The sequence below is a fragment of the Amblyraja radiata genome, chromosome 8 (assembly GCF_010909765.2).
Source record: "Amblyraja radiata isolate CabotCenter1 chromosome 8, sAmbRad1.1.pri, whole genome shotgun sequence".
Classification (NCBI taxonomy): Eukaryota; Metazoa; Chordata; class Chondrichthyes; order Rajiformes; family Rajidae; genus Amblyraja; species Amblyraja radiata.
The window spans coordinates 65,080,064-65,096,249 of record NC_045963.1 but is presented as its reverse complement, the minus strand read 5'-3'; the positions used below and the strand labels follow the sequence as shown (position 1 = coordinate 65,096,249).

General features: G+C 50.0%; 1 protein-coding gene across 2 annotated transcripts in view; it reads right to left on the bottom strand.

Moving 5' to 3' along the window:
• Positions 1 to 16,186, bottom strand: part of ptk2b (protein tyrosine kinase 2 beta) — a 115,653-nt gene that overhangs the window by 20,827 nt on the left and 78,640 nt on the right. For both annotated transcript variants that reach the window (XM_033026102.1, XM_033026103.1), the window contains exons 15-21: positions 14,747 to 14,844; positions 12,592 to 12,676; positions 8,681 to 8,781; positions 6,680 to 6,795; positions 5,491 to 5,591; positions 4,416 to 4,505; positions 2,436 to 2,640 (exon numbers count right to left, since the gene is read on the bottom strand). In XM_033026102.1, the coding sequence (XP_032881993.1) occupies positions 2,436 to 2,640; positions 4,416 to 4,505; positions 5,491 to 5,591; positions 6,680 to 6,795; positions 8,681 to 8,781; positions 12,592 to 12,676; positions 14,747 to 14,844 (796 nt within the window). The remainder of the gene's footprint in view (positions 1 to 2,435; positions 2,641 to 4,415; positions 4,506 to 5,490; positions 5,592 to 6,679; positions 6,796 to 8,680; positions 8,782 to 12,591; positions 12,677 to 14,746; positions 14,845 to 16,186) is intronic.

Here is a 16,186-nt window from a genome sequence, read left to right as displayed (position 1 = left end):
ATTCATCCAGTGAATTAACCTCCACTGCCTTCTGTGGCAGAGAATTCCACAACTCTTTGGGTGAAAAGGTTTTTCCTCATCTCAGTCCTAGATAATAATAATAATAATATATTTTATTTGCGGGCGCCTTTCAAAGTCTCAAGGACACCTTACAGAAAATTAACAAGAGAGAAAAAACATATAGTCGGAGTAAAATAAATAATAAGGACATCACCAATACACAAATTAAAGACAGAATTCGCTCCAAAGACAAAAAATCAAAAACACAATGTGAAGAGAGAGCAGCGGCAGCTAAAGCGCGCCAGCGTCCACTCTCCCTTCCGACAACCATCTTGGACACAGACTAACATATTCACATTACACACAAAAAATCATCCCCCCACAATGGATACCACTGTGGGGGAAGGCACAATGTCCAGTCCACATCCCCAGTTCTCCCAAAGTCAGGCCTATTGAGGCCTCCGCTATTGCCTCTACGGAGGCCCGATGTTCCTGGCCGTTCTGGCCGGGTGCTGTTGCCCCGGCGTCGGGAGAGTCCTTTCAGCGGCTGGGCCACCTGGAACGGCCGCTTCCTAACTGGGGACCGCGGCTTCCGAAGCCGACAAGGCCGCGCCGGTTTGGAGCTCCCAGGCTCCCGATGTTAAAGTCGGCGCCGCCTGCTCCGCTCCGCAGACCCGCAGCCCGGAGGTGTTGATCTCGGCGGTCACAGCTCACCGGAGCTCCAGCGCATCGATCCAGCGTGGTGACCCAGGCAAGGCATCGCCCGCTCCGCTCTGCGATAGCGCTCCAGCGTTGTGCCGCCACCGAAGCTGAAGGTGCTGGGCGGTCCCCGCCAGGAAACGGCGCTCCACGCCCGCTGGTAGGCCACGAGGACGGGTCGACGGGGCAGCCCGGAGAAAAAGCTGCCTCACCGACCAGGTAGGGACCTAGAAATATAATTACCCCCTACCCCCCACATTAAAAAGACTACCTCTCCCACAAACAGGGCACAGGACTAACTAAAACTGCAAAAAAAAAGTGAATTAAACGGACGGCTGCTGGTTAGCAGCCGTTCCCCAAGATGGCTCCTCCCACTCGATGGCCCACCTCTTATTCTTAATCTGTGACCCCTGGTTCTGGACTCCCACAACATCGGGAACATTTTCCCTGTATCTAGCGTCTCCAATCCTTTAAGAATTTGATATGTTTCTATAGGATCCCCTCTCACCCTTCTAAATTCCAGTGAATACAAGCCTAGTCGACCCATTCTTTCATCATATGTCAGTCTCGCCATCCCGGGAATTAACCTGCTGAATTTACGCTGCACTGCCTCAATAGCAATAATGTGCTTCCTCAAATTAGGAAACCAAAATTGCACCCGATACTCCAGGTGCAGTCTCACCAGGGCCCTGTGTAACTGCAGTGGGACCTCCTTAACTCAAATCCCTTCGCAATGAAGGCCAACATGCCATTAGCTTTCTTCACTGCCTGCTGTACCTGCATGCTTACTTTCAGTGACTGATGTACAGACACACCCAGGTCTCGTTGCACCTCCCCATTTCCTAATCTGACACCATTCAGATAATATGCAAGAAGGAACTGCTGATGCTGGTTTAAACCGAAGACAGACACAAAAAGCTGGAGTAACTCAGCGGGACAGGCAGCATCTCTGGAGAGAAGGAATGGGGGAAGGAGAATTAAAGTATCGTCTACTATTCAGGTATTAATCTGCCTTCCTGTTCTGGCCACCAAAGTGGATAACCTCACATTTATCCGCATTACACTGCATGTGCCATGCAACTGCCCACTCACACAACCTATCCAAGTCACCCTGCAGCCTCATAGCATCCTCCTCGCAGCTTATATTACCACCCAACTTTGTGGTCATCTGCAAACTTGGAGATGTTACATTTAATTCCCTCGTCTAAATCATTAATATATATTGTAAATAACTGGTGTCCCAGCACCGAGCCTTGTGTCACCCTACTAGTCACTGCCTGCAAGTTTGAAAAGGACCCATTCATTCCTACTCTTTGCTTCCTGTCTGCCAACCAATTCTCTATCCATGTCAGTACCATACCCCCAATACCATGTGCTCTAATTTTGCACACTAATCTCTTGTGTGGGACCTTGTCAAAAGCTTTTTGAGAGTTCAGATACACCACATCCAGTGACTCTCCATTATTCATTCTGTTGTTCCATCCTCAAAAAATTCCAGATTAGTCAAGCATGATTTCCCCTTCACAAATCCATGTTGAATTTGACTGATCCTGTCACTGCTTTCCAAATGAAACATTGAGGTGGGAATGGCCTGATTCCTGGCTAGTTCTCTGGTGATTCCTGCTGGGAACAATCCCAAGTAGATTGATTTCCCTGCCCCAGAATCTCCTGTGCATAACACTCTCCACCCTCCCTCGGGTCCGTCACCAGCTGCCCTGTGGTGACCCTGTGCCTACCTCAGCGAGCAGACGATTTCCGTGAACTTCGGCCTTTCCCGAGGTTCGTAGGTCCAACAGCGGGTCATCAGGGTGTAGAGGGTCGGGGGGCAAACCTCCGGCTTCGGAAGCCTATCACCTCTTTCCAACACGCCGATCACATCCCGGTTTTCCAGCCAGAAGAAGGGCTGCTTCCCAAAGCTAAGGATCTCCCACATGCATACTCCTGTAGGACGGAGAGGAAGGGTCAACAGAGAGGTCACAGAGTGGTGGGTGCTACCATCAGCCTGGGATGCACCAAGGGGTCAGGCGTGGTCGCGGAATATGGTCCCTTGAGGATATTGAGGGAAAATCCTGGCTGTCTGGCACCAGATTCCCCATCCCGTTGTTTAGTTTAGAGATAGTACGGAAACAGGCCCTACAGCCCACCGAGTCCACGCCGAGCAGCGATCTCCGGCCATTAACACTACCTTACACACACTAGGGACAATTTTACATTTATACCAAGCCAATTAACCTACAAATCTGTACATCTTTGGAGTGTGGGTGGAATGCAAAGAGCTCGGAGAAAACCCACGCAGGTCACGGGGAGAACGTACAAACTCCGTACAGACAAGCACTCGTAGTCAGGATCGAACCCGGGCCTCTGGCACTGTAAGGCTCTACCGCTGCGCCACCGTGCTGCCATTCTAAACTTACCGTTCTAAACCCACTGCCTCAACCAGCAAGGACCAGGGAAACTGGTTCATGAAAACACCACTCCTCCAGGAGGTCTGAGGGGTAAATTTGTTTAACAGAACGATTGGTCGTTATCTACAACATTGCCAGAGGAGTTGGTGGAACAGATTTGTTCACTGTTTTTAAGAGGCCTTTGGGCAAACATTTAACTAGAACAGGCACAGAAGGACATGGACCTAACAGTGGTAACCATTGTGGGGGGATGATTTTTTTGTCTAATTGTAGGCCTGTAGGTCTGTGTCCAAGATGGCTGCCGTGAAGAGAGAGTGGACGCTGGCGCGCTTTGGCTGCCGCTGCTCTCTCTTCACACTGTGTTTTCGATTTTCTGTTTTTGGATTGAGTTCTGTTTATAATTTGTGTCTCTGTGATGTCTTTTTTACCTGTTCTATTCCGATTATATGTTTTTATTCCGATTACTATGTAAGGTGTCCTTGAGATGTCTGAAAGGCGCCCATTAGAGGTAAAACAACAAAAACAGACTTGGTTGGTAGTCTTTCTGCGGAGTTCAATGTTATAATAGAGCGATTGTCCTTACTCTCTTTTTCTTTCTTTTCTAGGGTCTACTTTCTTACTTCACTTCCTTCTCTAACTTCTTTTCTAAGGGGCTTTCTTTTCCCAACACTCTCTTGCACTTCACGACTCTTGCGCACTTTCTTTACTTTCCTTACTTCTATCTTTTTCTTAAAGCTCATAAAAATGAAGCGGTACAAAAAAATGTATTAAGATATATGTGTTGTGTATTATTGTAATTTACCGTACTTCTAATAAAAATAATTTAAAAAAAAAATAAAAAAAATAAATAAAAAAGAAAGGCGCCCATTAAATAACATTTATTATTATTATTATTATTATTATGAGCAAATGGGAGTTGTGTAGATGGGCATAAAGGTCGGCAGATGAGAGGGGCGGTTTCTGTGCTGTGCTATGACTGAGATGTAAGTGAGAGGATGACAGGCTGGTGTGTGGGTTAGTGGCTGGGGAGAGGGTTAATGGCTAGAAAGCAGATTAGTGGCTGGGGAGGGGGTTAGTGGATGGTGAGAGGGGACAGGCTGGGGAGAGGGTTAGTGGCTGGGGAGGTTACTGGTTGGTGTGACGGTTATCGGCAGGGTAGAGGGTAACTGGCTGGGGAGAGGGTTACTGGCTGGGGGAGAGGGTAACTGGCTGGGGGAGAGGGTAACTGGTTGGGGGAGAGGGTAACTGGCTGGGGGAGAGGGTAACTGGCTGGGGAGAGAGGTGGGGAGTGATCTTGGGGGCCACACTCACCAAACATCCAGACATCACTAGCGGCTGTGAAACGCCTGAAGTTAATGGATTCTGGCGCCATCCATTTAATCGGCATTCGCGTTACAGATGCTGCAGGATAAATGTGGAGAGTTAATTAGCAGCAACTGATTGGCAGCCATGAGAGAGCATCCAAACTGTGCTGAGGTCCTGCCTTCTTCAAACTTGCATTGTTGGTGGCTACCCGAGTGCACCTTGTGGCCTGTTCTGCACCACCCACTTCAGGGCAGGGACAGCACAGGTAGACCCAAAGTGAAGCACCCTCTACACAGTCCCATCACACATTTCCATGGTTAGACTGACCGTGAAGCTCCCTCTACACAGCCCATCACACACTCCCACAGTTCGACACAGATTTCTGCGGCGAGGAAGAGACCGTTTTCTAGATGTACATGGAGTGTGAGAGGTTGCAGACCTTCTTCGACTATCTGAAGAGGCTGCTCCTCAAGTATTGGGCTACATTTGGCCTCCTGATATTTGGTCACCCGGTACAGGGTGGGGAGGGTCGGGAGGGAAGGGAGGAGATCTCCCTGTCGGTTTGCTCCTGAGCCTGGCCGAGATGGCCATTCGCGGGTCCAGGCAGCGGGTAGTCAACGGCCACACTGGAGTCGGCTGCTTGCTCCTTTTCTGGGCCTACATCCATGCCCGTGTGTCCCTGGAGAGGGAACACGCGGTGTCCACGGGGACTCTGGAGGCCTTCTGTGAACGCTGGTCGCCACGGGAGTTCGAGTGCAATATTGATAATGTTGACGTTATTTTAATTTGATAACTATTTGTTTGTAAACTGCCAATAGAGGGAGTTTTTGGTCGTGTTACTTTCTTGGATTTTTGTTTTGTTCTGAATAAAAGTATTTTGTATTTTAAAAAAAGGGCCAGGCACTGAGAAGGGGTGAGGACATGATTGTCAGTGACATGGGGAATGGGGTAGATAGAGCTAGCATCGAGTGCCAAAGGTGAGCAACATCGGAGGCAGATACAATTGCCACCGAATGGCATTTTTGGGGTGTAAGGGCAGGAAGCAGGTACTGCTGCAACCTTGCCAAGGGCTGGACACTACCTTTATAGTAATTGTCCTCTTCAATGTAACGAGAGAGTCCAAAATCGCCCAGCTTCACGCAATTCGGGGAAGCCACTAGAACATTCCGCACAGCTATGTCCCTGTGGGAGAAATGAGGAGGATTAATGTCTTGGATTGGGAAACAAGGAAGAGGGTAAAAACAATGGGAAGAGAAAGCAGGAGACGGAGGTCATGGATCTGTTACAGCATGGAAACAGACTCAGCAGCATAGGAATAGGTAGCGTACCAGGTCAGAACCCTTCTTCAGACTGAAGCTGAAGAAGGGTCTTGACCCGAAACGTCACCCATTCTTTCTCTCCAGAGATGCTGCCTGACCCACTGAGTTACTCCAGCATATTGTGACCATTTTTGGTATAAACCAGCATTTGCAGTTCCTTCCTACACATACATCTGACGACCCTGACCTCGGACACATCCAATAACTGCCTCCCTGACTCTGTGGGGAAGAGAATTCCAGACATTCCTCACTCTCCTTGGTTCCGCCTGGAATGGTTTGGTCTTGTGATGCCCTCCATGCATGATCAAAAATGCAGCAAAGCAAAGAGCAGCCTTTGCAGGGTAATTATTAGCCCGGTAAGACCAATTGTGAAGTATACCAGAGACAATCGCCATTTCCATCGACTTCCACAGTCTACTGAAATGTTTAAAATATTTATGTAGTAATCACTCTGTTTAGTTTAGTTTAGTGATACAGTGCAGAAACAGGCCCTTCAGCCCACTGAGTCCACGTCAACCAGCGATTCCCGCACACTAGCACTGTCTATCCTACACATTAGGGATCATTTTACAATTTTACCGAACCCACTTTACTTACAAACCTGTACATCTTTGGAATGTGGGAGGAAATCGGAGCACCTTCGGAGAAAACCCACGTAGTCACGGGGAGAACGTACAAACTCCGTACAGACAGCACTCGTAGTCGGGATCGAACCCGGGTCTCTAGCGCTGTAACACAGCAACTGTACTGCTGCGCAGCCCGCACTTTTTGTGCCCTGTTCCATCCAAGATTGTCCCACCATCTCACACCTGCCTCAGTGCAAGAGTACACAGGGCTACAGAAGCAGTAAGGTGTCTCCTACCAATGACCCCCAGCCGCAGTCTTCGTTGCACCATTCCCTGCCCGCACTGATCAGGTGCCTTGCCATTGCTAGGTGATCGATGGGCTTACCGATGCACAACCTTCACACCCTCCAGGTAGGCGAGGGCTTTGGATATCTGCCAGGAATAATCGCCCAGCGTCACCACTTCCAGGGTGGCTCTGTTGCTGACCAGGTAACTCTCCAGCTGGGGGTGAAACAGAGTACAGGTAGGATGATCACCGAGAGGAATGCACAGTGTTGGGAAAGGAAACTTTGCCCCTGTCTAGGGAGAGGGTTCCTGGGGGCTGACCACAGCCACCGAGGCCCTGCCTCCTCATGGCCTCCCTGCCCTTGGCTTTCACTGCTGTCGTTGACACCCACAACGTCGTTGGGAGGGCATATAAAGGATCATTCCCTGTCCGACCTGGGGATTCCAGGCACCGCAGGGAGCCAGGCCTCTTGCCGATCCCTGTTCTGGATACCGCAGGACGCTGGACGCTGGGAATTCTTGACACCACTGGGATCCAGGAACTTACCAGTCATTCTACCTGTGACCACTTCACACTGCGTGGACAGAGTTGCCTTCCAAAGTTTAGGTTAGTGTAGTTTAGAGATACAGTGTGGAAACAGGCCCTTCAGCCCACCGAATCCATGCCATCAGCCACCACTTATACACTAGTTCTATCCTGCACACGGGACAATTTACAGAAGCCAATAAACCCTACAAAGGTCCATCCATTTCTAACGCACTCTGAGGCCCATGGTTCCCCTGACCATTGGGTTCGATCATCCCATCACACCCCAATCAGTCGGTTAGTTGGAAGAAGGGTCCCGAGCCGAAAGGTCCCCCATGCTTTTTCTCCAGGGATGCTGTCTGACCCATTGAGTTACTCCATGACTTTGTTCTATCTTTGATATAAACCAGGATCTGCAATTCCTTGTTTTTACACCCCAACCACTTGCCCTTGGGGACCATCAGGAGACTAGCAGTGATGGTCTCATTAATTTAGGTTGAGGTTGATGGTGAGGCCAACCTTTGCTGATCATCCCTAATTGACCCCAAGTTGGGGGCACTTCAGAGGGCATTTAAGAGACTGTGGTTTCGAGCCGTATCTCATACAGAGGGGGGGGGGGTGGGGGGTCAGGGCTGAAGGTTCCACCCTCTCCCCAGGGAGACAGTAGCAGACCAGTGGGTTTGGCACCTCCCTCTCAGACAGAGCTGACCAGTTGGTGCTGGCACCGAGAGAGGGTGGAAACGCAACCAGACCAGCCGCGCAAAGGGAAGGAACAAAGGAGGACCCGGCGTGCGGGGACTGCCGTGAAGGAGGGGGAAAGCAACTAGGACCTGCCATGAGGGGACCACCATGAGGGAGGGGGAAGGGGGGAAGAACAAAGAGGGAACTGGCGTGGGGGGAGGGGGGGGGGGTATTTGTATCTTTGCAAGCGCCCTTTCTGGCTTGTCACATGGGACAATAAAGTATTGTATTCGATTCTAATACCACACAGCTGGAGGCGGGTCAGACATTGGCAGGGGACCGGCAGAAAGTAACTCGCTGTCTGACACCCCAAGGTTTCTCCACCATCTAACTAGCACGAGTCAGGAATGTGATGGATCGCTCCCACGGCCTGGGTGAGTGCGGCTCAAACAACTCTCGGGTAGCTCAACGTCCTCCAGCACAAAGCAGCCGTTCGATCGGCTCCCCATCCACTGCCCTAAACATTCCCTCCCACAGTCACCAGAAGGACCGCAGTGTTCACTATGGTGGCTCTCCCCACCTACTTTCTCAAGAGACATTTAAATATGAGCGGTAAACACTGGTTTTGCCCAACATAACCGTATCGGGAAAAATGAATGAGCAGTACTAGCTCAATACTGTAATTAGCTGTCCAGCATCCCATCAGTACTGCTCCTCCCACTGTGGAGCAGTCCAGAGTATTGCCACTCCCACAGTGGCACACTCCCTCAGTCCGACCACTCCCACAGTGTAACAGCCCCTCCCACCATCCCAGCTGTAGGACTTGACACTTTAAGCTCCTGTTCTGTCCTGCCTCTTCCCCTGGATCATCCGGCAGCAGGCTTCCCCACTCACCTCTCCATAAGGATACAATTCCATGATTAGCCAGGCCGGCTCCTCTTCAATCATCCCGATCAGCCTGACGAGATGCGGATGGTCGAGGGGCTCCATGATTGCTGGGGAAAGCGAAGGGCAGGTCACTGAAAGTGGGAATTTATACAATGCAGCACCCAACCATCTCAAATCTAAACAGCATATGCTGGAAATTACAGAAACGTGATCTCATGAAGACAACTGGCAGGTAAAGTGTTGAGAGACAGAGGGAGGGAGGAAGGGAAAGTGTGACAGAGGGAGAGAAAAATACTAAGAGAGTGTGGAAACAAGGCATTACAGATGTGTAGGAAGGAACTGCAGATGTTGGTTTAAACCGAAGATAGATACAAAGCTGGAGTAACTCAGCGGGGCAGGCAGCAGTCTGAAAAAGGGTCTCGACCCGAAACGTCACTCTTGTTTCGAAGGGCCGAATGGCCTCCTCCTGCATCTATTTTCTATTTTCATTCCTTCTCTCCAGAGATGCTGCCAGTCCCGATAAGCTACTACACTTTTTGTGTCTATTCAAGGAATTACAGATGCTGGTTTAGTAAAAAAAAGACACAAGGTGCTGGAGTGCAGCATCTCTGGAGAACACGAATAGGTGATCTTTCCCGACTCAACACATCACCTATCCATGTTCTCCAGAGGTGCTGTTTGATGCGCATAGTTATTCCAGCACTGTGTCTTTTTTTGAGAGGGAGTAAGACAGAGAGTGGACTGAGAGAGAGAGTCAAGGCAGAGAGAAAGAGAGAGGTACACCGTATAAAAGAGATGTTGAGACAATGTGATGATTCTTTGATGGTTTTGATGATTCTTTACAATGTGAGCAATGATAAGACTGTTCTGAGAGCTCCACCTGTTGGTCCATGCACTGTGCAGTGAAGTCCTGGGTTTGGGAGATTCCTGAATGAATCTCTTCGATCTACAGATGCGGGAGCCCAGTGTATTGTGTAGATGCTGGTTTCTACCAAAGATGGACGGATCGCTGAAGAAGAGGAATAGGTGACGTCTCAGATCAGAACCCTTTTTCCGGCTGAAGTGGCAGAGGTGGTCGACTATGACTGCAGACAACACTCCTAGTGCGGTCTCACCAACATACTGGGAGAACCACAGTGTGCAGTTGCTCAGACTGCAGACGCACAACTCGAGAGGCAAACTAACATTAAACTGAGCATTAGAGGTCACCTGGAAGAACTTCAGAATACCACGCTGAAGAAGCATCCAAACAAGTAGATCATGTGATAGGAGCAGAATTAGGCCATTCGGCCCATCGAGTCTACTTCGCCATTCAATCATGGCTGATCCATCTCTCCCTCCTAACCCCATTCTCCTGCTTTCTCCCCATAATGGATGGGATTTATATAGCGCCTTTCTCATCGCATTATTCATTCACTCCTCAGTCACACTCGGTGGTGGTAAGCTACTTCTGTAGCCACAGCTGCCCTGGGGCAGACTGACGGAAGCGTGGCTGCCAATCTGCGCCTACGGCCCCTCCGACCACCACCAATCACTCACACACATTCACACACATTCACACACAGGCAAAGGTGGGTGAAGTGTCTTGCCCAAGGACACAATGACAGTTTGCACTCGAAGCGGGATTCGAACCGGCTACCTTCCGGTTGCCAGCCGAACACTTAGCCCATTGTGCCATCTGTCGTCCCGAACCCATAACCTCTGACACCTGTACTAATCAAGAATCGGTCTATCTCTGCCTTAAATATATACACTATAGTGTGGCGGCTCCCAAGGGTCGTGCCACCTTAGTGTCGAACCCCTCGGCACAGGAGTGGTTCAGTCCGGAGGCGGCCCTTAGCCGGAGGCTTTAAAGGCTGGGGTTTGGGTGCCATCTTTCTCTCGTTTGGTCTTCCCTGCAACCGGGAGGATCAGAATAAAAAGTGTCTCTCTCTAAACACGACTCCGTGCTTTATTCCAAGACACACGCTACATTGGTGACCCCGACATCAAGGGGAAAGACAACCGGGTGGCCGACGCATTGTCCCGGCCCGCTATCAACGCCGTGTTCGAGGTGGCGCCCGGAATGGACTATTCTGCTCTGGCGGCGGCACAGCTCACGGACGATGAGGTGCCCGCCTACCGGACTGCCATCTCCGGCCTCCGCCTTGAGGATGTCCCTCTCGGTCCTGGGGGAGAAACAATCCTGTGCGATGTGTCGTCCGGTCAGCCGCGCCCCATCGTCCCTGCCACCTGGCGCCGGAGGGTGTTCGAGGTGATCCACAGACTGGCTCACCCATCAATCCGGGCGACAACGGCACTAGTGGCTGCTCGTTTCATGTGGCACGGTCTGCGCAAGCAGGTTGGCCATTGGGCTCGCACCTGCATTCCGTGCCAGACGGCAAAAATCCAGCGCCATGTCCGTGCGCCGCTCCAGGAGTTTGGTCTACCTCACTGGCGGTTCGACCATCTCCACATAGACATTGTAGGGCCTCTCCCGCCGTCCCGGGGCATCACCCACCTGCTTACAATGGTGGACCGCTTCACGCGGTGGCCGGAGGCCATTCCGTTGACCGATACCTCAACGGCTACGTGTGCTCGTGCGTTGTCCGCGCACTGGATTGCTCGCTTCGGGGTGCCGGCACACATCTCCTCAGACCGGGGGCCACAGTTCACCTCCGAGCTGTGGTCAGCCATGGCTCACTTGCTGGGGGTGCGGCTACACCACACCACGGCTTACCACCCGCAAGCTAACGGTCTGGTGGAGAGATTCCACCGGCAGCTGAAGGCAGCACTGAAGGCACGACTCTCCGGCCCGGACTGGATGGACGAGTTGCCGTGGGTCATGCTGGGCATCCGGACTGCTCCCAAAGAGGACTTGGGCTCATCATCGGCGGAGCTCGTTTACGGGTCGCCACTCACGGTGCCCGGGGAGTTCGTGCCGTCGGCGCCGGGGCAGCAGGGAACGCCCTCATCCACCCTACAGCGCCTTCGCGAGCAAGTTGGCAGGCTCGCACCCGTCCCGACGTCCCGCCATGGGACATTTCGCCCACACGTGCCATCAGCCCTCAGGGACTGCCCGTACGTCTTCCTGCGCCGTGATGCCCACCGGACTCCACTCCAGAGGCCGTACGAGGGTCCGTTCCGAGTGCTGGAACACGGGCAGTCGACTTTTGTCCTGGACATGGGGGGCCGGCCGGAGGCAGTGTCGATCGACCGGTTGAAGCCGGCACACCTGGACATTGACCAGCCGGTGCTGGTTGCCCAACCTCGGCCCCGAGGGCGCCCCCCTTCACGGCTCCCTCCGCCTGTCACTCCACCTGTCCTCCCGCCGGTCCCTCGTCCTGTCCCTCCACCTATGCCTCCGCAAGCCCCACGAGCGGCTAACTTCCGCACACGGGCCGGCCGGGTCGTTCGCCCGCCGGTGCATTTCGTGCCTCTGGTTCTGGGGGGGGGTCCTGTGGCGGCTCCCAAGGGTCGTGCCACCTTAGTGTCGAACCCCTTGGCACAGGAGTGGTTCAGTCCGGAGGCGGCCCTTAGCCGGAGGCTTTAAAGGCTGGGGTTTGGGTGCCATCTTTCTCTCGTTTGGTCTTCCCTACAACCGGGAGGATCAGAATAAAAAGTGTCTCTCTCTAAACACGACTCCGTGCTTTATTCCAAGACACACGCTACAATAGGCCTGTTTCTGTGCGTACCGATCTACGACGCTACTCTAAAATCAAGAAACCATAAATGCTGAAAATTCAAGATAAAACCCGAGAATGATGGAGCTACTCCGCAGTCAGGCAGCTTGAGTGGAGAGAGAAATCGATGAAAGATCATCCGAATGAAAAACTTTAACCCTGTTGCCCTCGACATGGCTGCTGCCCGACCCGCTGAGATTTTCCAGCATTCGGCTATTGTTTCGGAAAGTGTGTTGGGAGTGTGTAATTCCTTACTGCCTTCCAGGAGGAACTTCTCCTTGATGTCAAACGTGCATTCACCCTTGCAGGTCTTCACAGCAACAGCCAGCTGCTCCCCACTCTGTGGACAGGAAGGTACAAAGATCACTCAAAAAACACCAAGGGTGGAGGAAGATTTGAGGCATATTACACGGGTATATTTGTCAAAAGCACATTTTACGTCCGCAAGCATTTGTTACCAGACACTCCCTACCCCCGGTTCTCACTGACTCTGTTGGATTCATATATAATGTTTTCCATTATAACTCAGTACAGTTTAGTTTAGTTTATTGTCACGTGTACCGGGGCACAGTGAAAAGCTTTGTTTGTTGTTGCATACTAAAAAGTCAAGAGAAAGACGGGCCCAACTTGTCCACACTGGCCAACATGTCCCACCTACACTAGTCCCACCTGCCTACATTTGTTCCTCTGAACCTATCCGGTCCATGTACCCGTCTAACTGTTTCTTAAACATTGCGATAGTACCTACCTCAACTACCTCCTCTGGAAGCTCGTCCATACACCCACCAACGTTTGCATGAAAAAGTTTACACCTCAGGTTCCTATTAAATCTTTCCCTCCTTACCTTAAACCCATGTCCTCTGGTTCTCGATTTCTCTGCTCTGGGTATGAGACTGTACGTCTACCTGATCTATTCCTCTCATGATTTTGTACACCTCTAAAAGATCAACCTCATCCTCCTGTGCTCAAAGGAATAGCGTCCTAGCCTGCGCAACCTGATTACAACACATGATTACAATCAAACTGTCCACAGGATAAAGGCAATCTGTTGGAGTAGAGGTTTAAAAGAGTGGAGTGATTGTAATAAATAATTGCAGATTCACTTCTAGGAGAGTCACCTGGTTTCGGCACCATCTTTGGCACGGGCCTCAGTTGTATTTTAAATAGAAACTCACAAGAAGCAGAGTGTTTATTTTATGAAACACTCCAGCATTTATTATCCACACTAACTGTCCCAGAGAAAGTGTGGATGAACTGTATTCTTGAACCATTGTCTCTCTGATGAAGACACTCCCAAAGTGCTATCGGGGAGGGTTCCAGATTTAAACCCAGTGATGAAAGAGCAGTGACGTATTTCCAACTCGGGATGGCGTGTGACTTGGAGGGGAAGCTGCAGGCGGTGGTGTTCCCCTGCATCTGCTGGTGGTCGAGGGGATGGGTTTGGAAGGTGCGGTTGAAGTGGCCTGGGTGGGTAACCACATTGCATTCTGTAGATGGTGTTTTAGGCTGAAGGAGAGTCCCGACCAGAAACGTCACCCTTCCTTTTCCAGAAGAGATGCTGCCTGACCCGCTGAGTTACTCCAGCACTTTGTGTCTACCTTCTATACTAAATGGGCATTTGGTGAAGAATTGTGATGTACAGAGGGATCTTGGAGTTCAAGTTCCCTGAAAGTGAAAACACAGGGACATAGCTAGGATGTTATGTTGCAACTTTATAAAACACTAGTTATACTGCACATGGAATATTGTGAGCAGTTCTGGCCACCACACGACTGGAAATATGTGATTGCACTGGAGAGAGTGCAGAGGAGGTTCACCATGATGGATCAGAGGACGTTAGTTATGGGGAGAGATCGGATAGGCTGGACTTGGTTTCTCGGGAGTGAAGGAGAGTGAGGTGCCCTGATGGAGGGATATAAGAATATAAAAAGCATATGTTAGCAGGATAGTCAAGGTACAAAATGCGTGCTTATGTTTAACCTGAGAAGAAGAATTTTTAATGGGGATCTGAGAGGTAAGTTTTATTTTACCCAGAGAGTGACTGATATCTTGAATGTGATGCCAGAAGGTGGTGATGAAATCAGATACAATTGTTATATTTGAGGCACATAGACAGACTATTATGTAGGCAAGGCATAGGCGGATAAAGTGCCAATGCAGGAAAATGGGAGCAGTGTAGATGGACAAAATTGTTGGCAGGGGTGTGGGTCAAAGGGCTTTTGCTGCACTGTATCGCACACTATGAATCCATCACAAGATATCCCAGACATGAATCACCAGGACCCCGGGTCTAAGGGACAAGAAAATCTCCAGTTCGGTGATCAGTAAACGCATAGTATTTTAGTTGGGAACGTCACCCCTTGACATTAAAACAACATTTCACAATATGATTTGAAGAATGAAAACTCACATTTGTTTTGTAAAGTCCTTCATAAACCTGACCGAAAAATCCTTCTCCCAGAATCCGGCCCAGAACCACAGAGTCTCGAGAGATATTATTGTGAGGAACTGCAAAAAGAATCATGATAAATGAGAAAGCCGGCATTAAAATAACGGAGAGCTATCTGTTGGCTTGTGGTCGCGTGTCCCCGTGGTGTTAGAGGACACTGGATATTATCTGCAGATAGGCAAAAAAAGCTGGAGTAACTCAGCGGGACAGGCAGCATCTTTGGAGAGAAGGAATGGGTCGAGACCCTTCTTCAGACTAGCTAGGGATAAGGGAAATGAGAGATATAGGCGGTGATGTAGAGAGATAAAGAACAATGAGTGAAAGATGTGCAAAAAAGTAACATTGTGCTTTATCTCGATATATCATCGCCTATATCTCTCATTCATCTGTGACAGAGGATTTCACAGATTCACAACTCTCTGGGTGAAAATGTTTTTCCTCATCTCAGTCCTAAATAGCCTACCCCTTATTCTTAAACTGTGACCCCTGTTTCTGGACTCCCCTAATATTGGGAACATTTTTCCAGCATATAGCCTGTCCAATCCTTTAAGAATTTTATATGTTTCCATAAGATGCCCTCTCAAACTTCTAATTCCAGTGAATACAAGTTTCGTCTACGTATTATTTCATCATATGTCAGTCCCACCATCCCGGGAATTAACCTGGTGAACCTACGATGCACTCCCTCAATAGCAATAATGTGTTTCCTCAAATTAGGTGACCAAAATTGTACACAACCCTCCAGGTGCAGTCTCACCTGTACAACTGCTGTAGGGCACCCTTACTCCTAAACTCAACTCCTCTCGCAATGAAGGCCAACATGCTATTAGCTTTCTTCACTGCCTGCTGTACCTGCATGCTTACTTTCAGTGACTGATGTACAAGCACACCCAGGTCTCGTTGCATTCCCCTTTTCCTAATCTCACACCATACAGATAATAATCTGCCTTCATGTTCTTGCCTCCAAAGTGGATAACCTCACATTTATCCACATTATATTGCATCTGCCCACTCACCCAACCTATCAAAGTCACCCTGCAGCCTCATAGCATCCTCATCTCAGCTCACACTGCCACCCAGCTTTGTATCATCCGCAAACCTGGAAATGTCACATTTAATTCCCTTATCTAAATCGTTAAGATATATTGTAATTAACGGTCCCAGCACCGAGCCTTGCGGCACCCCACTAGTCACTGCCTGCCATTCTGAAAAGGACACGAAAATTTCTACTCTTTGCTTCCTGTCTGTCCTCCAGTTCTCTATCCATGTCAATACCCTGCCCCTAATACCATGTGCACTAATTTTACACACTAATCTCTTGTGTGAGACCTTATCGAGGGCTTTTTGAAAGTCAATATACACATCCGCTAGCTCTCCCTTATCCATTCTACTTGTTACATC